The sequence below is a fragment of the Esox lucius genome, chromosome 10 (assembly GCF_011004845.1).
Source record: "Esox lucius isolate fEsoLuc1 chromosome 10, fEsoLuc1.pri, whole genome shotgun sequence".
NCBI classification, from domain to species: domain Eukaryota; kingdom Metazoa; phylum Chordata; class Actinopteri; order Esociformes; family Esocidae; genus Esox; species Esox lucius.
In genome coordinates, this window is record NC_047578.1 from 10,792,836 (window position 1) to 10,820,121 (window position 27,286).

The following is a 27,286-nucleotide window of genomic DNA, read 5'->3' on the forward strand; positions in this document are numbered from 1 at the left end:
CTCCAAGCGATTCATAAACTTAGAAACATTTTCTATATTTGTTGTTATTCCTTTCTAACTAAACCAAATACTTTGATGCTGTCAGGTACAGTTGAATTAATAATAAGGAACACATTAGTAAATATAGAGGTATAACAGTATGACCAGAAATGTTAATCTGACCTGACTCACTGCAGCTGCTGGTCTTCTCAGTCTGCCACTATAACGTTACTCCTGTTGGTCCTGATGTTACTGAATGCCTTCCATGTTGTAAATATTTGACAAGTGAAATAAAAAAATATATTGTTTAACTTGCAAAACAGCACATTAAATGGAGCACATTGTTTAATTTTATTACCGACATGCACCTAATAATAAAATATATCGCATTTTAAGTGCCTTTCAAAAACCCCAAGGACACTGTACATCAATCACAATAATAAGAACGAATAACGAGAAAGTCAACAAACAAAAAAGCATGAGTAAATGGGTGTAGGAGATGTGGACCAAGCTGAGGTTAAAGCCATGGTGAAGAGGGGAGATTTTAGGTGCAAATGGAGTCCGAGTTGTGTGTTGCTGGTGGGAGTGCATTCCACAATTTGGGAGCCACAACACTGAACGTCTGGCCCTCTTGGTACACTGGATTTAGGAATGGTGAGAAGGCCAGTGTCTGAGGAGCGGAGACTACAAGAGGGAGTGTGTAGTTGGAGGACATCTGATACTGTAGATATACAGGAGCCAGTCCATGGAGGGCCTTGTAAGTGAAGAGCAGGATGAAAATGCATGTAACATGCATGGAAATATGCTTAGAAAAGTTCAACATATTGAAGAATGCCTCCTTACTACGACTGCCAGACAAGTGGGGAACTGTGCTACAGACACAGAAATGTTCTGATACAATTGCGCTCACGTGACCCGTGAAAAAAAGAACTCAGAGAAATGAAGTAAAGTGACAACATTCGTCCTTGGTTTTAAATGTATTTTGAAATTACAAATAATCAAAATGTTTTTTATCTTGTTTTGCACAACACCCCTCATTTTCAATCCACCTAAACGAAAACAGTAGTTCAGCGGTAGATGTTTTTTTTTTATCTGGATGAAAAGGCATATTTTTTCTCCTTGATTTAATAGCTGTGCCGGTGGAGAAAATCTATATAAAATATATTAACTGTCTTAATAAAGAAAGAAAATGAATCCACCACTATGCTTAAGTGGATAATGTTACATATATATAGCATAGACGATGTTGTGCACCACAATCAGCCAATCAAATTGCAGCAGTCTGAAACAGACAAGGCTCATTGACCAATATTATTTCAAATCTATCATACAATTATTTGTGCTACTCAGAAATGTCTACAAGAGAGGGCTATTAGGAAAGTAGAATTTACTGGGTGCCGTCTACTTTATAGGAACCCATTTTGAGGGCAAATAGATTTTGAACTGTTGTGTGCAGGTGTATGGAAAGTATTTGAAATCGTTACCAGTTGTGGACTGGGTTTCAGCCCCGGGGCTTTTTGGATGATCTGATGATTCAATATGTAAACTAGGTTTTTAAATGCTATAACGAAACAAATTACTCTTCTTTATATTAATTATTATGAATTAAGGTCTACATTTTGCATATGGTAGCCCCCTGCCTCCCACTATTTGTGGACTATATGCCCCCAAATCTAATAAAACACGCCATGCCAACAGGAAAGAATAAGAATGGGCATTTATGCACACTACTCTATATGCAGCTCTGGATAAGGGAACAGCTACATTACTGTAATAACCTACGTGGATGGGCGGCAAAAAAAGCCCTTATTTGCAGCAACCAACAAATGTAAGTGACTGGGTTTACTAAACGACATATGCGCTTGGACTGGAACCACGTAGGCTACAGTGGTGATAGATAGAAAATATAGCTATTTGGCTACGTGCAACATGCAGTGGGTTTAACGTTTTAAGAATTATGCAGGAACAAAACTGATACCTACGCTAAAATAGGGTGGTGTAGTTATTGATATATTATTGATTGTTTTGCTTTCACGTGTCCTGCAGCTCTTTTAAAGGACAACAACATGAACCTATACTGTACCAAATTGGGGAATATTTTCGCCCAAAATCCGGCTGAAGTTGGCTGCAAGAAGATTTTACATTAATAGCATGATGTGAAACAGTTATTTTAATCCACAAATATAGGATTCATTTATCACATAATAAAACATTTCCAGTGGCCAATCACCAGTTTTAATGTTACTGACTGAAAACCAGATCGAAATATATAGGTGGGGGTAACGACCAAGAGGGACCGTATCATGAGAACTAACGGACGATGCAGTGATGACGTGTGTCTTGTAGACCAGCAGGCGAAACCAGCCCAGCGTGGGTTTTGTGGCGAGGGGTATAGATCTGACAGCAGTTACTGCCCTCCATCCACATTCTCCGGGAGAGTCACGGGATTTCAATAGACCTGTAAGGTGGCAATAACATAGGAACACGAACCTCTATCCGATCTAGCTTCGATTGTAACTACTCTTATGTTTTGTTGCATATGTTCCATAGCTTGACAGAAATTTCGATTACACTGAAACGTGTTAAGATGTTTCTCGTCAAGAAAGTAATCTGTATATAATCTCTCTACAAACTGGGGATTTATATAAATTCCTGGTAATCAACAAATTTGTTAAAAATCTGTTTCCCCCAGATAGTACGACATTGTGTTTTTCCAAGACTTCACAAAAACATGTATTTAATCAAACCTTAGTATACCTTATTCATGTTTAATACATTTACAGTATTACACTATATATAACAACTCGGTGAGTGCCGATTACATCATGGAACTTCCGCTAGAGAATCTGTTTCTTAGCCTACCAAGTAAAAGCTTATTGAAAAACAGTTGTTTTTATAGATGATAGAGTCCGTATAGATTATAGGCCTACACAGCTTTGTAAATGACAAACATGTTATTGTGTAAAATAGCTGCTTGCTGTGTCCTATCCAGTTTAATTAGCTAGCCAAGTACACAATTGTCATAGCATGGCTAGTAAGGCAGCGAAGGTTTTGACTGGGAATGATCCAACTAAGTGGACCAAAATGAGTCACCACCACGTAAGCTGCATTGCTCATCACATTGGGGATGAAAGGATAACTACATTGAAGCCGATTATCTACCGCCCAAACTGAATTAAATATAATTCCTCTCGAGTTATTGAACTGAATATACACCAAAAACACACACCACTTCAACATAAGTCTAGGTACCTTCCAAATCACCACGATGTACTTAATCGTTGCGCTTCTTGCGTGGCAGTGACGCTAACGATATTACCACCTTGAAACTCCTCCCAACAGTTCGGAGGAGAACTCTCTCACCCACATTTTGAAGAGGAACAAAAAAAGATCTGACAGCAGTTACTGCCCTCCATCCACATTCTCCGGGAGAGTCACGGGATTTCAATGTTCAGCCTGCTCTTTGTAAGTAACGACATATCTCGTAATAAACGGTGCTCGTATCGTTAATATACATTATCACATAACAGATATTTCGCTACAGTTGGTGTGCGCGTCGCTCTTCCTGTGAAGAAAGTATCTCGCTTGCTACTAGCATAGCTAGATAGCGTGTTAACGCGGGGACATGGCAGCCATTGGCTACCTAGTTAACTAAATGTCATTTGGCGAAGCTTCCCGGTTAAATTATGAAAATAACTACAAACCATTTTGTCAGATAAGTCAGTTGAAATAAGTGATTTTTTGCGAACGGGTCACTGATTTTGTGCGAAATCTTTTTAACATCTAGAGTAGTAACTTAACGTTCTCTACCTAAACAAGTAACGTTAGCTAGCCAGCCTTGCGCCCGTTTCCTGCGTAGCTAACAGCTAGCTAGCAGAATGGTTTTACAACTGAATGTGGTGTCTGAAGTAAGATTAGCTTAGTTAGCAAGCATGCTCACCACGTTAACGGAAGGCGAATAACATATAACGAACGAACGCGTTAACCATTATATTGACTTGTCATTGTTGTTGTATTTTGTTTTATTTCAACCAGCTTGTCAAGTTAGTCATCGATATAACGTTATGCTAGGTATTTTAGGTAGCTTTACAAAACTGTCTTCGCTTAGCTGGCTTCATGTTTGCGCTAGCTTATAACGCTTACTTTTTACCCACAATGCGGTTATAGTCCATTACGACCCATTTCTTTTCTAAACTGCAATATGCTTGTAGGCTGGCAACGTTAGTTAGCATGGCTATTTAGTTAGCATGGCTACATCTTGTCTCTAGTTGCCAAGGCCTCACAGTCACAGAGCGGGGCAGTCGGCATTGTTGGGGAAGCGAGAACCTAAAAGCTAAATCAAGACAGAGGTCTTGAGTGCACGCATCACCGGATCATCACATGTTTTCTTGCTTGTTAGGTCTATTCGAGACACTCAGTGTTGTTCTATGTTCATCTGTTTGGTTTCTATTTACAGTCCAACGTTTTAAAGTAGTGATTATGAGGAAATGCATTTCAGTAGAAAGTTCACTTGAAAAACAGTGTCAGTCATGGGTAACTTTCATCGGGACTGCCTCACTCTCCGTTTTGTGTATTTGACGTTGACAACTTTTGTTGTGGAAAGGGAAATATCCCAATAGCGAACTGATTTTATGTTGTCAAAACCCACTGAAGGAAATTGTCAACAGAAGGCACGTCATGATTTGTCATCCGGTGGGTTTTGAAAAACATGCCAGGAGTGTGCAGTTGAGATCTTCCCAAGGTGAAGGGGGCAGCAACTAACACCAAGTGTGGGCGGAACCAACTAACACACTGTGTTTGTGTGGGCGGATCAGTCAAACAATAACTAGTATAACAGGAAAGCTTACACATTTCTGCGGGAGACGTACCAAGGTGCATGGCTTAGTCATGTACCTTGGACGTGTGCAGTAACCATCTGCATGTAACTGAGGTCATGGTTACCAGTGTCTACTGATTGCTTTCTGAATGTTGCATTGGCTAATTGACAAAAAACATGTGCAGTTTGCTTAATTTTTTCTGATTGTATATTAAGTAGTTATTTGCTAAATTTCCTTTTAAAAGCACATTTCGTGTTGAAATTGGGTCACATTGATCCAGTTCTTTAAAATGAATTAATGTAAGTTTCTGGAAATGGCACCCCTCCACCAGCCCCTAGGTATGTAGCCTGAAGCCAAGGAGAAACATTCCACGCCCAGGTAGGGAGGCCCTAATTGAGAAGATCCACTGCTTGCTTGTATGGTAGGTTAATACATATAAACTCACATAGATTAATACAAACTCCCCTTTAACTGCATTCCATGCTACACATGTTTGGTTAGTTCTTTTTCTATAGGGCACATAGGACTGCAGAGTTTGGCGAAAGCTTTAAATACCAGTAGACAGTTTGGTTCTTGTCTTATGTTTGGTTCAATTTGTTTGGTTCTTGTCTTATGATTCAACATTTAGCCTTTTCAAAGTGGATTCCTCCAAGTACGGGATCATCTCACCTCCCTGAAATCTTAGCATTGAAGAAGTACAAAGTGACTAATGAATCACTTCATCCCTCCCATGGGGCTCGGATTGGCAGTAAACATAGTGAGTCATCGTGAAAACAAGTGTTTGCTAACAGAAGCTGCTACCAAATTGTCTTTCTCGAACTCCGGCGGTCAAATCGTGTCTCAGCTGAATGATAGTGGACATTATTAAACTGTCATTTTTTTGTTTATTTACTTGTTATTTTGTCTAAGTAAGCGTGTGTATTGTATTCTGTAAGCACAGCCCTGGGGGTTGGTATGTGTGACACACTGACACTTCAGTAGATCTTGTGACATTTCCCACACAAAGAGACTGGTTTCTGTTGCTGTATTAACAGCATAAAGAAAGGATAACGTGACAGCAGGGAAAGTCCTCAGCCTTGGTTACCGTATCTGCGAAAGCTGAAACTAGCTGTAGTGTGAATTAGGCTAGGCAAGGGTCATGGGGGAGGGGGGGCGGTCAAAGCTTGGCGTTGGCCTATTTTGTCCACAGGGTGCCTGTCTGTTGAAAGGTGGGGTTGTTGCATTTGTAATGCCTTCTAGTCTGGCTGGTGTAACAGATTTGCCCGTTTAAATGTATTTCTACCCCATGGGGTCTGGGTAAAGTGATTGAAAGGTATTACCAACTTCTGTGTTTGGTATCTCTGTTAGTGCCCTCACTGTCCCTGACAACCAGTCTGCACTCTCTACTATGTCCTATTATGGATGCTGAAGGTAGACCGCAGGTCTGATTCAGGTTAAAACTCATCTATTCCTAAATGGAACCATTGGCTCCAACTAAATATCTTATTCTGGATCAGAAGTTACTTTCCCAACATCCTATTTGACAGTGAATATTATTCTTGCTCTCTATTATTAAATCATTTTGCAGTTCAGTTTTTTTTAATGCTTAAAGCCACAGTGCCTTTAGATGGACTTTTCCCTGTTTTATTGGTATTGCTAAACTATGAAGGCAAAATAACAATCATAGGAGTAAAATTATAATGCATTTGAACAACAGTCTCACTGATGGCAAAGACTGCTTCAGGCTGACCTTGTGTTTTGGACCGGACACTTGTTTTCTGTGTAGGGTGCTCAATTGTTCACTGCTAGACCATCCTAGGCTACAAGTAAAATGATTTACCTCTCTAGTGTAGGTTACATATTGTAATAAACAATATCAGTAAAATGCCTCTGATAGTGGCTTTTTTGGTCGTGTTGATAATTTTCTGTTTATCATCTCAGTTCACTTGACACCTTCTGGATACTGCTCATATCAGCCTATACAGGAATCCAGGATATTCTATTGTGTTGGTGTTAGAATCTAGTTAAAAACATCATACCACTCAATAGGCAGTCTATTGTGTTCACTCTCTGGCAATGGTGTTGACAGGTTTTTTCATTTTGACACCTTTTGTGAACACTAGCAAATTTTGCTGCTGTTGTTTTTTGTTGTTGTTGGTTGGTTTAGAATGTGTGGTAGTTACGTGGTTTACAATTTTAGAACTAGCCGGGCTGCTTAGACTTTGATTCGGTGCTGTTCCGTTGTCACAAATTTCTCTGCTCCAGCCATGGTGCTGGTCTTCAATTTTCAACCAGCTTACTAAGAAACATTAGTTGTGCTTTTTCTTCACACTGTGGTCATTTTCACCGAGGAGCAGACCTGGAAGCCATGGGATTAAAATGATTCTGAATTACGGTCAGTTCCTGCTTTTTAGATTAGACTGTGATCTGTAAACGGTTCTTGCCATGCCATTTAGATTTTTTTTATTTTGGTTGTCGAAGTTTGGCTTGTTGCATGCCTCTGTGATAGCTAATTTCATTGTGTACCAAGTGGGGAGTACAGCTTAGTTGGCTGACCAAGTTTTAAAAGTTGTCTCTTGTTCATTTGAGGTTTTAGGTATGTTTAAAATTAAAACATTCAAAATATCTTTGAGGATATTCTGTTATTGAGGAGGCCCAACCACAACCGCGAATCAGCCTACACTACCTCACACACGCTATAGCTGTTGAATTCATATTTGGTGTTGGTATGATTCGCGGTCAACCAGTTGACATTGAGCATGCCATCCCAGGTGCGCTACTGAAACGCGCTGAACGAGGGCCGACTGGTGCATCGTTTCAACAGTGCCATTCTTGAATGGTGTTTTTTGCCGGAAAGCACTGATTTGTGCCATCTACATTTAGAAATCGGGTGATATCCTCAGGACGTTTCTGGGCCATGGGTGGGGTCATAGTAGGTAAACACACATTGGTTTATAAGCTTTGTAAAATGGAACCTAAACGTAATTAGTAAAACTGACTTAATTGCAAAAATGGTGGCTACGTACACTGATATGGTCAGATTCCACATACTATATTCCGCGGCTGGAAATGTTGTGAATAGGAAAAGTATTGTGCTTGTTATTTAAGTGGATATGCTAGGTTAAAAAAAAACAAAAAAAACACCGCATATGAGGTGGATTTGATTAAGTGCCATGCTCCCATTGAGAAACCTTAGAACATTATTTTGCCATTGTGGCTGCCACCTCAAGCTGTGTTTGCATGGGCTGGCTACTTATGCCTTGGTTGGAGTTAGCTCAAGGCTACATTCTCATGGTGATTGGACTTATCATTTGATTCTGAATCACAATAAAGCAGTGGGAATCTTGCTGCTGCCTGTCTGATGTCTTCTATGGATAACTTTTTTTATTTTTTTAAAAGCACACCGTTGCATGCCCCCTGAAGGCAAGGTAAGTTTCTCAAAACCTGTGTTTCTTTTTTAAGTGTCTTTAGTGGTACTTTGACTTTTACACTATCTCTCACATTAGAGTCAGTCAATTAACTGTGGCTTGCTCTCACTTGGATTATTGTGATTCAATCTGCAACTTGAACCCTTGGCTCACCCCTGTGCCTCCTAAACATGTCCACCTTTACATGTTCATGTGGGTGGGGTAGAGGCCCTTCTGCATGTTCCCCACCAGTGTGACATGCCGTTAGTTGATGACAGCTAATTCAAACTAGCCACCAGCTGAATCCGCTCATTATTTTAACTTGCATCGCTATCTTGTTTGAATAAAGTTATGCAGTTACTGTTTATTTATGTCAGAAAGGTATGTGATTAAAAACTGATGTCAAGACTACCCCCCCCCCCCCAAACCAACACTTGTCTGCCCTGTGCAGGTTATGTGGCAATGGGTGTGTTGACCTTGTTTAAGGGACCTGATTAGATTCATGACAGTAGATTATGACTCATTAAAGAGCTCTGAGGGAGCTGCTTACTGTCTGTCTTAAGCCCATTTTCCGCCACGGTGTCTAAGGAAAAGGGGATGGAAACAAAGGAAGAGAGCGGCTGAATTAGTTAGTTTCTCATCTGCTTTTCTTACTCTCCATTAACCGTCTCTGGGGTGGAGTCGTTTTCATTTGTAATGCTCTAAGTAGGAGTGAATGTACATCTATGAACTGTTGCTCTAACTGTGGTCCTGTTCTGGATGACATGCACGTCAAGTGTTTTCCATTGAAAATGTTAGGGAGTGTTCAAATGTTACAGAACAAAACATATTTCACCTTATCGCTATCAGCACTTTTATGGCTAGTACCCTTATTTTGTTCCTCGCTAAAGCTTTGAATTGCCTGGCTTTGACTTGCAAATAGAGGCTTGATTTGAATCTTGGGATATTTAAATGACCTTGTAGGATTTTTATGTGGTCTAAGGTCCTCGGATCAGATACAGTACATTTTGCATAAGAAAGGAACGCCAGGTGGTGTTGGCGGCAGGGGGAGGATGTTAGTGTTCAGGGCCGGCGTGAAAGGATATATCCATGTTTAGTTGGTCTACCTGATTTAATTAGGCAGAGTAACAGTTCAATTAGTGTAAAAGAAATGAACTGTGTGTGCAGTGTCAGAATTCTAGTTTTGTCTCTGTTCAGTACCTCTTGTCCTTATTCTGAGGACGTTGTAAACAGGGAATGCCATTGGTGATTGGGATCCGTGTTGTCCGTGTTCATGTGTTCTGGGGCACTGGCTGTATGTTTAGCGATCACGGGTAGGTTGGGAGCCTGTTGTTCTTCTGGTTTGTTGCCTCTGCTCACTCGATTGGCAACAGATCTATAATTTTTTATCTATGAGACAAAGATTATGACCTCTGAAACAATGTCTCAGACCTTCGGCTGACCAAATTACAGTACTGACTGTGTACTTGTTGTACTAGTCCAGTGTGGGAACATTTCCCACAACCCTGGTGTTGTCTGCCCAGTACCTGGGTCAACTGAGGGATACGAGAAGGAGCGGCTGTCCATCTCTTCCTCCTATCCCTGACTGCGATTGAAGGCCTTTGATTGGCTCTCGTTTAGTCAAGTGCATGTTAATGTTTGGGTACATTTGAATTTTTTTATTTAGGTAATTTCACTTGATTACATTTTAGTTTGTTTTCAATATATTGAAATATAATGGAAGGGCTGTTGGTCAGCCAAAATCTGAATGTACAGATTCATGTTTTTTTCTGATTTTTGGAACCCTGCCATCCTCTGGGGGGTAGAAAATGATGGTGGGTTAAAAAACGGTGGGCCCTGCTGATGTTTGTATAGCGCTGTTCTAAGTAGCGCTTATAGGCCTGGTCCATATGACACATGACTTGTGGTCAACTAACCACCAACCTGGGAGCTCTTCAAAGAAGGGAGCTATGGCTGGAATGTAGACAGACATGCCCTGTGTGTGTGTGTGTGTGTGTGTGTTAGAGCGGGATCGGCTGTTTTTAACCCTCATTTTATTTTGGTATGTACAAATACAGTTCTGTGCCCACAGACAGGCTGAAGTGGTATGGATTATGTTTTTACATGCCATTGTTGAGAGTATCGTGTGTTTTAGACGTTCTTCTATCTTGTTGAACTCTATGCCTTGTATAATTTTGTTACCATGCCTTAATGCAACACGACAATCCTGATGTTTCTCCACAGCATTTGGTGTCCATTGCTTTTGATCTGAGGTTTGCTTATTCTGATAGTTGAGTCTGGAATTCCAATCAAGTTGACAATAAGTAGTCTTAACTGGTACTTGTCCACTGCATTTTAATGTTCAATATTTATTGGGCTATTACTGCTTCTGGCAGTAATAACTGTAGGGCTGGCAACCCACCCAGGAAGGCCTCTAACTCACTGCTATCTGAGTTTCTTTGGGAGTTCTACCTTTAGACTGCATGGGATCATGCCTGTCCCCTGTGGTTGTGAGTCAACTAAAATTATCCCAGGTCTCCAGAGTCACATTAACTTTTAAATGCCTGCATTTTCGAAACAATGACCCTGCATACTGTTTCTCTTTAAGTTTGACATCTGTTCTGATTAAACATTCTGATATTTAATACCTGGCTCCTGTCAGTGCTGTAGAATTCCCGAAATTGATATATAAAGATATAGATGATAAGAATGCTCCAAATGTATTACCTGGGGAGTTCCATCTTTTTACGTCCCATAGCCTGATATTATAGGCAGAGCAAGTTTCCAAATGCATTGCTAGTAAGGGATTAATGGGATTCTCGGCTATAGCCAACTATTCTGGTGAGAATGTCGAAAGCACATGGCTACACTGTATTTTAGATGTATAATATGAACGTACAGTGTGTCTAATTGTCAGGCCAAACTGGGGGAAATAATACTTTCTGGTTAAGCATCTGGCCATGCTTTTTTGCGTTTGCATGCCAATGCTGAAAACTGGTTAGAACAACGTTTAGCTTCTGGCCAACTATATTGAAACTAAGGCTTTCTATTTGATCTGCTTCATCGTTTTCTGTTCTTAGATCAACACAATCTGAGAACACTGGCTCTGTGTTCCTCTGTAGGGGAGATGTCTTGATAGCCTGTTTATTTCTCCCACTTTTATGCCGGTTCGACACATGATCAGTCTTTGGCTTCTCCCTGCACCCCAACACATGATCAGTCTTTGGCTTCTCCCTGCACCCCAACACATGATCAGTCTTTGGCTTCTCCCTGCACCCCAACACATGATCAGTCTTTGGCTTCTCCCTGCACCCCAACACATGATCAGTCTTTGGCTTCTCCCTGCACCCCAACACATGATCAGTCTTTGGCTTCTCCCTGCACCCCAACACATGATCAGTCTTTGGCTTCTCCCTGCACCCCAACACATGATCAGTCTTTGGCTTCTCCCTGCACCCCAACACATGATCAGTCTTTGGCTTCACCCTAGACCCACTCACTCACAGACTGAGATGTTGGAGGCTGTGGCTACACCAGTGGAAGGATGTATACCGTTGAATCCTTACGCACTTTACATTGGACAGGCCTGTATTTGCCGGTGTCTCATTGTTTGACCAGAAAAATCTTTGACTGAAGAGCCTTATGGCCAATTGCCTAATTGCGGAACAATAAACCAATTTACGATTTAACTTCATACCGAAGGTGGGTAACATGGGTTTGGAGTGAGAGGGCGGTGCCGCCACACATTAAATATCAAGATATTTGTGGATGTCAATGCACTCTGACCCACTGAGGGCGAGGATCTGGGCCAAGCAAGATGAAGTATGAGCATTTAGTTTACCATTAAGGGTATGTTCTGTGTGTCTGCGTTGTGTTTGTGGGCTACTACGGTTTTTAGATGAGTGAGACTACTTGCCAGATATGCATTGGCGATATGTTGTGGTGTAAAAGGGCGAAGATGTAAGTTGCGGTCACCGTCCGGACAGCCTGAAGACTGTCTGCTCACTCGATGTGCAGTGTTGTTGGAGGTCTGGATGTGTATGTCATTCCAGTTCCCCAAACATCTAAGGAAAACAAAGTACTAAAACGTCTCTCAAGTACCGTACGAGGAAACGACAGCGCTTGTTGGCCGGAGAGTGCCATGTCGGTTACCTGGTAAACCACCCTGAGCTTGTTTGCGTTCCAGGTCAGTGGTATGGTCAAAACACTGCGCACCCGTGTGCTTTTGTTGCGTGTGAGTCAAAGATAGTATTTACATATTGTTAATGTTATTTAAATTAAATTGCTTTCACAACAAATGTCTAAATGGGTTCAGAGTCAACAGAAGTGTCAGAGTTCCCAGCAGCAAGAGCAATATCATTAAAATACAGAAAATAGCTCAAATCTAATCTTGAGGAATACTCATGGGTTCCCTCAGAGGCAGGTCCTCAGATGTAACACATTTTTCAATCAGAGAATGCGTTTTCAGTCCAGGCTTGAGTTCAGTGTTTTGCGTACTCTAGCATGCTGAGTCTTAATTAGGATGAGATGGGTGACATAATCAAAAGCTTTAGTCGTGAGGGCTTTGTTACAGAAGGTGCAGTATTTCTGTGTGTGTGCTCTGCTGTTGGAGGTTGTCCTGCCTGCCTGTCTCTCTGTGCTCTGGCTGTTGGTGGTTGTCCTGCCTGCCTGTCTCTCTGTGCTCTGGCTGTTGGAGGTTGTCCTGCCTGCCTGTCTCTCTTCTCTGCGGGTAGAGAGTCCTACTTGTCATGTCCTGACATGCCTCTATTATTACCTCGCTCATCATAAGCGAGTGAGGGAGGGGAAAAAGGACATTCCTTGGTTGTGAATGTAAGCTAGCCTAAACGTCTCCTGTCAGGCAGGGGGTTGGGCAGTACTGCCGGTCAGTAGTGCAACAACTTCCTGTTACTGTTTGCATATTGCTGTGTGACATGTCAACACGCCCACCCTTTAACGTTCTCGTCTCTGGACTCCGACCCCAGGCCTGCTTGAAACAAACCTGCTTATCTTTAGAAAACATCAAGTTATTTTCCTTTTTGTGGCTACCATCGGTCCCTCACTCGTGACATGCAGCGTGAGGGTGGAAAGAAAGCGTGGGAGGGTATATTCAGATTCCCGAACGGTAGCCGATGACCCACGATCCCTGTTCAACGGTAGTGCATGAAGAAGAAAGGGACCAGTTTGGGACCCTGAGACCTCTATATATAGCAGGGTTAGTTTTTGCTTGTCATGGTGGTGAGTCGGTGACTGATGCCTTTGTTCCCAGTGTAACCGACCCAGTCAACCAGCATATCACATTATTGACGTCAGGGTAGGCAACCCACTGGGAACTGTGACAGGTGGGAACCACTGCCTTATCTGAATCCTCTTCTCTTAGCCGCCTGTGTTCCTTTGCTTTTTCTCTCCCATTCCAGAGATCTCTATTAGATGTTCTTTGGTGCTCTTTTCCACACTCTAATGCACAGGTCCTCTGTAAAATATCTAGGGTGTGTACACTAGCATTCAGATATATGGAATTAATTATGGCTGTCAGTGTGATTCATTTGAAATGCTTGTAGTCATAATTGGTTTTGTCACTGTTAACAATTTCTTCAGAAAAATGGTCTTCACACTCGCGAACCTCTTGTGGGCCGGGGTTCGGCTTGATTGAAACTGTGACGCACGCGCTACCTCAGAAGGTGGTGCTTCGAGCTATCGACTTTGGCATGTCGATGCAATAAAAATAAGTGAGCTTCTCGAGTCTTCTTTGAAACGTCTCGGAGAACGTAGCGTTATGTGAACAATCCTGGCGTGTGTTTTTCGGTCCTGGCTGCCTCCCTGCTGAGGCCCCGTTAGTGCCTGGCCTATCAGAGCGCTCGTTCAAGGAGGACGCTTCGTCACCTTGGCTGCCGGAGGTGTCTGTGTTTGTGTGCACACGGTCATGTCCTGTCATGTGCCTGGGAGTGATTCACTCATAGCGGTATGGAGGACAGTTGATCGTTTAGAAACTGTTCACATGCAGGCATATGATTAGCGAGAGTTGCAGCATGTACTCTGGGCATGTAATTGGAGAGGGGGGGTGGGATTATAAATTATTTGCTCTGAGTGTCTGTTTTCTTTTGGAGTTGTGTTCTGACTGTGAAACACTTGGCAGTGTGCATCTATGTCAGCTGTTCCGGGTGGCTGATCAGTGTTCGATGGCTGGTTGTGTTTCCACCATGGTTGTGAGGCTGCTATGCCAGGCATCTAGGTGACCTCTGAAACAGTTTCTCAGCTGAATCTAAATGAAGTGTCTGTGTCAGGGCTCCAGACTGCAGCTATGTAGTCAAATTTTGCAACACGTCTACTTGGCTGCGTGAGTATGATTTCTCTGTCTGTGTAAATCGCTTTGTGTGGTAACACGGCACCTCACTTAAACGGTTTATTACTGCCTGCCTGTGTCTGTCTGACTGCCTGTGTCTGTCTGACTGCCTGCCTGTCTGATGAAACCTAGCCGGATGAAACCTATTTGTTAAGTGCCAACTCAATAGCTCATCACTTAGAGCTAGAGGCATGAAGTGTTCCATTTGATTCTTGAATACCATAGATTCCTCCGGAGCCTGACACCCTTCAGTCTGGAGCTCTGTGTGTGGCGCGAGTGTGTGGACACTTATCTCCCTCTTGCCGAGCTGTCCCCAGCCCAAGGACTCTTTCTAGTCCGGGCTGCCTTCCCGCCACCCTTTCCCTGCCAGGCGGGCTGACGCCCAGCCAGACCCTCCCCTAGTCTCCAAAATTGGACTGGATGACTTTCTTACACCTGCCTGCCCAGTTGTGGGGAGACATGGCTATGGCCTGGTGCTGCTATTGTGAATATTTTATTGAGTAACTGCTTCAGTTAAGCAACTGAAATTCACATTCCAGCAGGTTACAGTGAACCATCAAACAGCTGCTTTTTGTAAGGGCGGGGTGGCATTTCAGCAGAAATAATGAAACTGCAGGAATTTGCGTGGACACCTGATTATTTGTTGGGCCAATTTAGACTGGAATCACTAGTGTTTGCCGCATGCCCCCACGCTAGAGTGTTAATGGGTGTTCAACCCAAGACCGGTGAGGTTAGCTAAACGCTCACAAACAATTGCCCATGTTAGGATCACCGCTGGTTTTTATTCATCGACACAAGGCCTGCGATATTTCACTATCTGAATGCTGTGTCTTTGCTGTTGCGTTTTTTATTTTCTTCTGTGAAATGTTTTCCTCTTTGCTGACGCACAGATACCCAAGCCAGATCATGTTTGTGACGTCAGACTCTGTCCCTGCAGGTTCCTCTAGCCTGAATCTTATAATAAATAAATACCAGCCCAACTGACTTCCAATTGGCCTATATCTGTTGCCACATCTCTGGTGCCGAATTAACAAATGCAAAACAGTGATCCCTTTGGTTACGCTGCAAAGGTTGCCCCCCCCCCCCCATTTCCGATGTAGCGCGCAAACATGGACCCGAGTCATGTAAGGTACCATGTGGGACCCTTACTTGGTCTGTTTCTGTTCCAGTGGCTCAGCTGGATTTGTAACAGTGATCTGGGGGATCTAAGGAATGGGTTTAGGAAATGGCTGTGGATATATTAGCTATTCAAAACCTCTGTTAATCCTGTGTGTTTCATCCAGTTTCAGGCATGTCTGATGGAGGCGAGGAGGGTTGATCTAGTAATCTCAGGTGGTTTTAGTTCTCATGGTTGTTAGCTTAGTGTCTATTAGCTTGAAATCCCACAACATTAACACTTCTACGTGGGGGATTTGAAGAGACAATATCAGTTGATTAATTTGTTTTCCCAGATTAATTGACTGCGGAACAAGCGGTTCTCATTTTCAACCGCTGTGGACTACAAAAATGTGACATTCCCCACAGACTTTGTGACAGTTGTGTAATGATATCCTGGAAGAGGTCAAGTTCAACTCCAGATCCCAACTAAAACGCTGAAACAAAACTCCGTCGACGGTGGGACAGCTTCCACGTCACATGGTCTCGGCCGTGTTCATGAAGGTTTCCGAATGCCGTTAAGGAGTAACACCGTTGTCGATCCTTCTAGTTGTGTCTGATCCCCCAGGGGACTAGCGGGGCCGCTGTTGCTCGTTGGAGGGACTCTCACCTAGTCTCACTGTGCGTTATTAAGGGCAATCTTTCAAACGCGCCATCCCCCCACAACCACTGCCCTTGCTGTTTGGAAACACTACTCCCATTATTTAGCCACCAGTCAGTTTGTTTTGTCATCAGGCTAGTGCTGTCCCGGACACATTTGTCCCCATGTCCCAGCTGGTTTTCCTGAGGGCGGTCTGTCTGAGACACGATACATGTCCAGGTGCCTGCCCGGCTGTTCTGGCTGTCCCCCCCTCTGTCTCTGCAGTCACCTATCTGGCTGTTCTGTTCCCTCTCTCCTCTGATACTGGGCTGGTTATCAGGCTGTGTAACGCCACTACCTGCCCTCCCTTCCTCCCACTCATTTCTCTCATTTCTTTTAGAGTTTTGCTCACGCTCACTTTCTCTTTTTCTCACCATCTCCTCCTCCGCTCTTTGTCACGTTGTGGGAGGTTGTGCTGGGAGTGAGGCCGCCTGATTGGGTTTGGGGGGGGAGGGGGGGAGCAAGCTGCCTCGGCCCCATAAGGTGATGTCCCAAATGGCACCCTATTCCCTTTAACTTTTGATCCCTATTTGCATCATAAGTCTACCCATAATCGTCTACCTACTCACTGACCTTTCTCCCACTTGGGCTCCCAGAGACCAGGGCCGGCTAATGTGCAACCTAGCTGTCATTTCTCAGAATACTTCGGGTAAAACCTCCGGGGAACGGATTGTAGAGTGTGAAACCGGCGTATCTTATCAATTTTAGATATAGGCTGGCATTGTTTTTATTCTGATTTATTAACACTTCAACAGCAGAGTTTTGTGGCACAGATGTAAGATAATGATGGATGTCAATTGTAGGTTTGTTGTCAGAATTCACAAATGGCGTACCTTTTTGGTCTAATCGTTTTGAACGGGGGGGGGGGGGGGGGGGGGGGTTGGTCTGAATTGGGACCCATTCTGCTGCAGCACATGTGCGCTAGACAACTGCAGCATAGACCAGTCTATTGCCATATAAATGGGCTACCTTTGGATTCCCTTTATTAGGCCATGCTGTTTTACCCACCAGCAATCACTTTCACACGCTGAAACATACACTCTGTGGTGTCTATACAGATAGTTGTTTCCTGTGTGGTAATAGACACATTGCCGAGTCTTTACTCATTCTGTGTGTTTGTTCTCCATGTCTGTGCACACTGCTTGTGTAATTGCAGAAGTACCAGTTTGCAAATATCGCAAAGTGATTTGCATAAGTTCCCGGCAGTTGTGGGGACACAGGGCTGGTCTGAACTTACCCCTGTTTGTCTGTTGGGGGCTGGTCTGAACTTACCCCCGGGTGTCTCGTCTTCTAGCAACACACTCCTATGGTTTGTAACTGCTGCTTCTCAGATTAACCCCCGCCTCATTGCCTTTTCTCCATTACAACTGACATCAACTATTGCCCGGCTGGTTGTGCTGTGTTGGCCACAAAGTTCCTTCAAGTCAGTTGGGCATTTTCTTGAGGTGTAGTTTGAGGTTTCAACCAAAAGGTCCATCTTTTTAACGTCCAAAAGGCTTTCATACCTGTAATTTCAGCGGCGTTTAGATGTTTATGGCCATGCGTCACACCCCTCATACCACCAGACCTATGCCAATGTGCTGCGGCAGACGTCTTCATTGACTGTTGTCAGATGGGATATTGTAGGAGCATGTCGTGGATTTGAAGTGCATGGTGTCGCGGTTCTGTAATGCTTTGTCTTTTTTTGCAGTGCCTTAATGCAGTGCTTTGTGTCAAGAGCTGTTTAGAGCTCATAATGAAAGGCGTCAGCCAGAGATTTTCACCCTCCAGGTAACTGGTGGCTGACAGAGAGGGTAAATGATCTACTGAAGCAGAGGAGGTTAGTTGTAGTCTCAGAACAGTAGCCTTGTCTTTGGCACATAGTGAGGCGTAGAGTGGGTGAGAGCTGCCTCTCTCTGTAGCCAGGGTGAACAAGGCAAAGTGAATAGCGGGGATCGGGTGTCTTTGAAGAGTTGCCATGATCCCGGTACTGTGTGAGTGAGTGGGCGAGACGGTGACTGCCGACAACAGACAAAGATATGGGAAGAGATGGCGCAAAGGCCAGTTTTAAAATCTCCAAGATGCTATGAAAGTTGGAAGACGCTTGGTCTCAAGGAGATGACAGAGAAAGTAGGAGAGTGTGAAAGTGGTAAAAAGGGACCTAAAAAGGAGACCTGAATAGCTGTGGAGGGGAGGGACTGAGGAACCCGAGGCGGGGGGGCGAAAGGGGGAGCGTGGGACTGTGAACAAGTCGGCTCGTGTGAAGCCCTGCCAACCTGTAATCCTCACCTTGTGACTGCTGCCTACAGAGGTTGGGCCCAGAGTCTGTCCCCATCTTTACTTTCTACTCTGCTTCTTCCTGGCCCCTAGCTCTTTACCCTCCACTTTCACCTCTTCTCCCAATCACCTTGGACTCTGTCGTGTGTGTGCGTGCGCGGTCTGTGGTAGCTACTAGGCAATTTTACTGTTAACGGTCTGGTTAGAGGCATGAAAATACACGGTTGATGAGAGGCTTTCGTTTAAAAGCTAGCATGTAATGGGTGTGTCTTAAGGATGTGCCAAATGGAATACGTTACTCATTGTGACATAACTTCTTTGCCCCTGTAAGTCTAAGCCCATAGATTGTGATATCCACCAAGCTAACATGGTATTAGCGTGGTCATACAATGGGCTATTTAGTTACTAGATGCAGTTTGTATTGCAGTGAAAGACCTTTAATGGTGCCTAAACCCTTGAAAAACACTAACATGGTTCGACCGCTTCAAAATAACAAGGATATTTTGAAGTTTGCTCCTGTACGGCCGATATCTGTGTTATTACCCATGGCATGGCTTTATGGCAGTAATTACCTTTGATGTACTGTCATAATTCTGCAACAGTACTTGGCTTACCTTGGATTTGGAAGCTTGTGTACATCACAGAACTGATGGCAGTGGCATGTTCCTGAGAGTCCTAGGAGTCCAACCAAAGCTCAAACTGTCTGGTGTGAACAGTCAGTTTGGTGAAAGAACTACTTCTAAACTGCTCATTCCAAAATTAACTAAATCTAGTGGGTCATGTTCAAATATTCCAAAAGTATTTTCCAACGATAGATTTGGCATTTTAAAGCAGTCCCATGGAAATTTAATTAAAACACTTATTGCTGCCAAACATTCTCCATAGACTGCTTAAGGGCTGAAGAAACGTGCTTGTCATTTGGGTAGTAGTAAGGGCTAGTTTCCGGGACACAGATTGTTTCGTCCTAGTCTAAAAAGCTCAATGGCGAATCTATATTGAGCTGGACTTATTAGTCAAGGACTGTTTAATCTGTCTGAAATCAGCCCTAAAAGGCATAATGGGTCTGATTACTGTAATTGGTTTGTGATGAGACAAAAAAATGTAAGCTGTTTCTCAAAATCCTGCATTTTTTTACTGCATAGGTTGAAGTGGAATGTTGAATTATAAATAAATATTCAGAACATTAACGGAAGAGCCCAATATTTCGCTAGTAGATGCGCAAAACGAATTACCATGTTTTTTAAAGGGCATGTTTTTTGCTGAGACAATGCATGGCAGTTGCCTTGTTTTATATTGAAATACTGTTACCATTTCTCTTTCTTGCATCAAGTTATACTTTCATTTTAACTTCTTACTGAACTGACTGAAGAAAAACACATTCTGTCAACAGTTTCTTGAATGCGGTGACCTTTTTGCAAGATGAGCAATGTTTTCTCCTCTTGAGTGTTTAAGTGCAACTGAAGTATATACTTGGTATGAGACCGAACAAAAGCGTTTTTAAGATCTGCATTTGCTAAAGTATGTTAATTGTGTTTTTTTTTTTTAATTCCTGTGTTTAAGGCATTTCCTCCCATTTCTGCCGTAATAAGTGATTTCAGATGACTGCCGTCTTGCTCTTCAAGACCTCAAATGGCCTTGCTAATGGGTGACTGTTACTTTGATGCCACGCTGAGTTTACCTCAACAAATGTTTCTTTCCTTTCAGTATTTCTGTGTTGAATTGGGCCATCCATATATGGCGTATGTGAGCGTCAGTGGAGACTTCTGCCAGGCACAGCACCTCGCCTTTGTGGACAAGTGAATCGTCCGCCCCCCTCGGGACTACGCTACCCAGAAACCCCCCTGAAGCCAGCACCCTGGGAAACCCTGCCTTCTCTCAACGGTCCCCTGGGATACTGCGTAGTCCTTGGACAGATTGCCCAGCTCTGATCCCCGTGCCGCCAATAAGAAAACTGCCTAGTTCTCTTCTAGTTCCTGCTTTCTCTCCCAGCAGCCAATCACATACCGCTCTCCTGAATGGGGTAAACTCTGAATGTCCGATTGGATGACTGGTGGATAGTCTCCCCATTTTTATTTTTTTTTATTTTGTTTTTTAATTTTATTATTTTTACATCTTTTACATTTCTTGTGGACTAGATCATTTTTGTTACCCTTTTTTTTGTGCACCACCCAGTAGCCATCTCCCTTTCACATCCCCACGTTGCCGTCTTTTAAGTTATTTTTTTACGTACAGATTTCTACACATTCTCGCTGACATCTGAGCCAAAAGTAGTCTCTCTCTTTTTTTTTTTTTTTTTTGTGCAAGATTGTAAGTATTTTATTGTAATTTTTTTCAAAGCCGTCTTGCCAACATGAACCGCCCTGCAGCCGTGGAGATTGCCTATGATTGCATGAGGTTTCTCATCACCCACAACCCCACCAACGCCACGCTCAACAAATTCACAGAGGTGAGGCCTGTGATACTGTGCCATTGCACGCATCTATAAACCTCGGGCTTACGCTAAAGTGACATGCACGTGCATTCATGTGCCTGAATAACCTTTCCTTGGTAGCATCTAACAAGCTCACGTAGCCAAAAACGACACATCATTTGGACTCCGATCTCACACATTCTTTGTAACGCCAGTTGTTTCTAGCACGTTGACACCCTTCCTCACTCCATCTGTCCATCTCAGGAACTGAAGAAGTTCGAGGTGAACACGTTGGTAAGAGTGTGTGATGCCACTTACGACAAGGCCCCAGTGGAGAAGGAGGGAATACAAGTTGTGGTAAGGAACATGCATGCGCACACAGGATTCTTTTTTTAATTAAATGTTTGTCTGGGTGAGGCTTTTGGTTCCTCTGTCTTCAAATGACTGCCGTGTGCTGAGCTCAAATTTGGAGAAGGGAAAGAATCTCTGGCTTAGATCCACATGAATGAGGTTACATCAAGGCCTTCTAGCTTTCTGTTTCTCTTATGCGTATTGTCACTTTCACACAACTTTGATAAGAATAATTTATTCCTGGTTTTTCCAATCTTGTGATATACCATTTTGACAGTACAACTGATGTATCATGATGACTATCGTCCCCTTCCTTTCAGTGTCTTCCTGTTTGAATTGGATTTATGTTATACAGACACAATCATTTGATATACAATAACCTTAAAAGAGAACAGATGGCCTATTAGTTCTGTAATGCCAGCGGTAATTGCAGTCCTGTTTCATATTGGTTGAGAACCAGTATGACAGGAATAGTAATGTGTAAAGTTGCGCCATTGTTAACTTGCCTCAACATTTCTTGGGTATCTGGACATATTGGAACGTTTCCAGAATCACAAAGGAATTTGCAAGAAATCTGGTCCCTGGATTTATGTAAAACCTGGGGACTTGGGAAAAGTCCAAAACATGACCAGATTGGCCAACTACAGTGAAAGATTTGTAACAAAACCGTTTGTCTGTTTCTGTCTCTGTCACTCTCAAAATGAAAACAGGATCTGTAATTGATGCCGACAAAAAACTGATATCATTTGAAAGTGCTGCAGCTGGGTTAGATGACAGTAGGCTAAAGAGAGGGAGAGCTGAGCTCCGACCGAGACGCTAGGTCAGATGGGTATACTGGGTCAGGCTGTCTGCCCACCTTCAGCATAACAGGCTTTCCAACTTACACACACACACACACCTGTTATAGCCCAATGATTAGCTGCTCTAATGCTCCATTCAGATGTGGTGTAATGCTCATGTGCCGCCCTTGAGGGTTAAATAAGTGATGAATCCCAGCCCTTGGTTTGATCCATGTTGACATTTCTGTCCCTCCTTTGTCCTCGTAGGACTGGCCCTTTGATGATGGCGCCCCACCCCCCACCCAGATTGTGGATGACTGGCTGAATCTGCTGAAGACCAAGTTCAGAGACGAGCCTGGCTGCTGCATCGCCGTTCACTGTGTGGCGGGGCTGGGCCGGTGAGTGGGGGATGAGTGGCTCTAAGGCCACTGCCGTGGATGTTAATTGGTTTTTCCCCAAATGGTGCATCATTCTGTTACTGGATGTTTTTAGGGTCTTCATTTAACACGTTCTATTCAGAAATTGGGGAAAAAATAAATGTTCATGAAGAACTTCAGATTATTCACCGTTTCTTCCAGCTCCAGTGCTTCCTGTCAGAATTAGGTTGAAGAACTTGGGTGGTGTTATGTCTGGGGAAGTACACTGTGATGGTGGTGGGATGTTTTAAGGATGCTTTCCTCCCTCAGGGCCTGAAAAATTGTCCATCATGGAAGAAACCATGAATTCGGCTGTTTGTCAAAATTCCAGTGTCAGGTCATCTCTCTCTCTACTTTTTTGAAGTAATGTTGTTTAGAACTTAATCCAGTTGAGATGTTGTGGTGGGACTTATATAGAATGTATAATTAAATGGAGCGGAGTTAAAGCAGCTCTCTGTGGAAGTGGGCCAAAATCCCTCAATAGTTCCGGGAGAATGACCACTAACTAAAGGAAGCATTTGCTGTAGTTATTGCTGCTAATGTTGGCATGGCTAGGTACTTAGTGCAAGGCAGCATTCATTATTCACAGGGTGCTTCATACATTTTGGATGGCAGTATAACACATTTGTTTGCTTGGGTTTGATTTAATATAAGGATTGGAATAAAGGTCTGATGTTTTGTTAGAATATGCAGAAAAACAAAGAATTTGAAAGAGCAAAGTTCATGGCGCTGTGTGTATTTAAAGACTCCGTAATGGCAAGTGTGTGAGGCATTGTTTTTAATTATAAAACCACAGCCATAGCCAGACAGGCAGGCTATCCACGTTGACGCCTGGTTAAATTATAATGTCTACTTTTCAGTTTTATCATTGCACTCTAGTCCCATAAGAAATCCTTATTTATCTTTGATTCAGTTGAACCAGTGGGTGATGGAAACATCCTCACTACCCCGAGCCTTCCTTCTAGTACAGTCTGCCCTCTCCCTGTGTCCTCCTTGCTAGCCCTCTCGTTCTGGTTGCACCGCCTGTATGCTTTTGGTGAGTCTGGATGAGATGAATGTGTTTGTTGGCTTGGTTGTGGCCAGGGAGTCTGCACTTAAGTCTGTGCACTGTGAGTGCCTAAAGCCTGTTAGAAAGGCCTGTGCTTATCCAGTTAACAGGAGTGTTGTTTTCCTCTGGACTCATACCCCTGTTTGATGTCTGCAACTGTCTCTCTGTCTCTCTATTTGTAATTTGCCCATTAGCTGCCGTAAACTGCATTTTCCCGTTAGATGTCCCGGCCCTCAAATTGACCCTGTTGAGGCTTCTGCCCACGGTCCCTGTGATGGGTCCCACCCTGCTCTGTGATGGGCCCCACACTGTTCTGTGTAAGAGTGTGGTGGACTGGTTTCACTCCCGCCTGTAACCGGATCCGTTTTATCACACTGCATACTCAGAATTACAAAAGTACCACAAATACGATGAAAAGGATTGACTGTTCAGGTCTCAATCGGACCAGCAAGCCACTGCCTTTGAGACTCAGTGAGGGAGTTGTTGTTGTTAGCTGTTCTTTTTCTTCAGCCTCTCGCGGTCTTTCTAGCTGTTTCACACGCAAGCAAAAGGTTTTTCATTCCTTCACTCTCCATAGCTGCCGCTTACACATTCTCTCTCTGGCTTGCTTCCTCATATCTCTTACTCTTTCTATCAAACTCACAAGAAGGCCTTGTCGGCTTTGAGAGCTTACACTAAGGCCAGTCTGTCTGGGAATTTAAAGTTTACTGCTGTTGTTACTCTAAAAAAAAATGTCCTGGTGGTAGGTGTTACACCGTAACACACTTATCACCTTCTGTGTGTAGGGTGGGTGGGCTGGAGTGTGAAGTTCACGCCACAGCAGGATTTCAGTGATCCCAGTGAACCTCTGTGGATTTCCCATACCAATGTCCCATGTTAAGGCCACCCGTCCTCACCCTCCCTGTCACCAGCTTAACCACGCACGCTGGTATTTATCTTTGACTCGCTCTGTTTCTCGCCCTCTCAGTTCTCTCCATCTTGTCTCTCTACTGTAGAGCTCCAGTCCTGGTGGCCTTAGCACTGATTGAAACTGGGATGAAGTATGAGGATGCTGTTCAGTTCATACGACAGTAAGTACTACGTTAACATGCACCGATCTCTGATAACTGGCTAACACTCATGGGATAGCGATCAAGGTGTTTGTGTATTCATAATAACCTTCCAGTAATGTTGCCAAACTCTCACAGGAGTTAGTTTTCTTGCTGAGCAAGTATTACCTACCCACTTTAGCAATTGCCTCTATGTTGTTTAATTGTATTGATAGTTTGGAAGTGTGCATGCTCTAAAGTTAACATCTCAGCTAAATTAGCTTTTTTGCTTGTTTGCTATCTCAGCTAAGTAAATATCCAACCCAAAGGGAACTCTAAATGTCTATGGACGCACTAAATGCTGTTTCCTTAAGCTAAAGTGTAGTACAATTAAACCTAATGTTTTCATAAGGTAATGAAACAGTGACTCATCCATGTCGGATGAGTCCTTAGGAAAATACAGCATGTTAAGTACATAGCCCCCTATTTAAGTGTACTGAAAGTATTTGGATAATTAGCTTCACAGCTGTTTCTCAATAGGCAGGTGTGTTTATTTGTATTGCTAATGCATGGACCAGAAAGCTGTCAGTGGTCTAGTCTGGATTGTAGGCTTTCAATTTCTATTTGGATTTTCTGTTGCTGATTCCACTGAGACCAAAGGAGAGTCACTGCAAGTCATGCTGAGAAACAGACAAGCCTGACAAATCAAAATGAATCAGAGATAAAACGTTAAGGCAAGGAGATCTAAACTGAAGATTTTTGCAATACAGGCCTGGCAGAGCATCACCAGAGACTATGCCCAACATCTAGTGATGGCAATGGGTTGCTGGCTTCAGGCTGCATTCCATACAAAGGATGTGCACTAAAATACTGAACATAAGTGTTACATTTGTAGATGTTCTTAGTCAGTAATATCTTTTGTGCCTCGAAATGGGGAACTACATTACAGGGTTGTAATTTCCAGATGGTGAAACTAAGATAAAACACCTTCAAATAAAAGCTGAGAATCTGTACAATTACCTCATAGAAATTGTTTAATTTGAAATCCAAACTTTTGGAGTAAAGAGCCAAAATAATAATACAGATTTCCTAATTCTTTACCATAGGTCATCCATCCTCCACCACCTATTATCAAAGCATGTGCTGACTTGGTCAAAATGACACCAGACTGTATTTTGAGGGCAGAAACCTGTACTTTTCCCCCGATGACACAGGGCCTACCCAGAAACCAATTAACTGTGGAGAGAGGATGCATCTCTCCTGTTAGTTTGTTAGAATATTCCTAGAATGTATTTTCTTTGCGATTGTGCTTGCTGCAGCGCCGCCTCTTATGTCGGAGCACTTTGAAATGTAACTGACCCCTTCCTCATCTCTCCCATCTCTCCCTCCCTCAGGAAAAGACGTGGCGCATTCAACTCCAAACAGCTTCTTTACCTCGAGAAATACAGACCCAAGATGCGCCTGCGGTTCAAGGATGCCAATGGCCATAACTGCTGCATCCAGTAAAGTCTGTCTGTGCCGCGTTTCCATCAAAAACAGCAGCAGCATATAGTGGGGCGAACATGATTCCAACCAAGGGGAGATAAAGCAACAACGAGAGAAAGCTATCAGTAATTATTATGATGATTTTTTTTAACACAGACACGGCTAATCGATGAAGTAACAAGCAGTTGATTGGAATGAATGCAGATCTAGGGGTCCAACCAGCCGAACCAATGAACGTGGTCAAAGGTCAAAGCACACAATGGCCCGCCTCCCATTTACGTGTCCACCCCCCCACCCCCCCACCCCCCGATACTTAAGTACATCCTCCTTTTTACATTTAATCATGGAATAGCTTTTCCTCTTTAAACATGTGAATGAAAGTTTAACAATGGTGACGATAAATCAACATGTAAGGGTATCAATATGATTGGTTCGTATTTTGTTTTCTTATTAATGATAATTATGCATTTGCCCATGGTTTATGTACCCTTTTAAAAAAATATTTCTCTTCAGCGCAACAATGTTTTGCTGTTTGAATGAAGAACTTAAAATGGCATTCCATTTGTGTTTTTGAGGTATCTTTGCACAACAGAAAATCTTCCACTTCCAAAAGTTCCACTGAAAATGCAGTAATGTTTTTCTCTCCCCCCCACTTGCTTGGAGTCACTTTTTAATTGCTAGGTTGGCTGGCTTTTAAATATGTCCACTGTATTTATTCACTGGCTATAACAAGCAAGGAAGTCTGGAGTTTGGTTGGGGCAAGGACACTGTCTTTTTCTCCTTTTTTTTTCTAGAGCCATGTCGGTTTCACTTTTTTTTTTTTAATTATTATTATTTTTTGGAAACATCTTGCGGGAGTGCAATATTCAGTCCACCTCAGAAAAGCCCCCAAACCCCCTTATGACCGTCCTATATACAAACACACACAAACACGCGCGCGCACACAGCCAGTTTCACAGGAAGACACTTGGCTAGTCTTACTGTGGGTACTTCTTTTCCATTCACTAAGGCTGTTTCCTGGGTTTACAATAGGACGTCCCTACAGTGACTGCGCTGTCATATGCGCTCACACTGATTCCAACTGTTAATTCCTACTCTCTAAAGGGAATGGGTTGGAAAAGAAAGCAAATGGCCAGTTTTTTAATCATTGTACCCGTTTTGAAGACATCCCCAATTCTTATTAGTTTTAAAAGATAAATAAAGACGTTTAAATAAGA

General features: G+C 43.1%; 1 protein-coding gene across 2 annotated transcripts; it reads left to right on the forward strand.

The window, feature by feature from the left end:
* Positions 1-3,197: 3,197 nt before the first annotated feature.
* ptp4a2b (protein tyrosine phosphatase 4A2b) lies at positions 3,198-27,286 on the forward strand. Of its 2 annotated transcripts, none has more exons than XM_010873404.5 (7): positions 3,198-3,444; positions 20,257-20,572; positions 20,890-20,998; positions 21,227-21,319; positions 22,360-22,490; positions 24,552-24,626; positions 25,979-27,286. In XM_010873404.5, exons 2-7 carry the CDS (start codon positions 20,568-20,570, stop codon positions 26,088-26,090), a joined length of 525 nt encoding a protein of 174 aa, XP_010871706.1. In that variant the 5' UTR covers positions 3,198-3,444; positions 20,257-20,567; the 3' UTR covers positions 26,091-27,286. The 2 variants fall into 2 exon arrangements, with proteins under 2 accessions (XP_010871706.1, XP_010871707.1); XM_010873405.5 differs by lacking the exon at positions 3,198-3,444 and adding an exon at positions 14,338-14,495.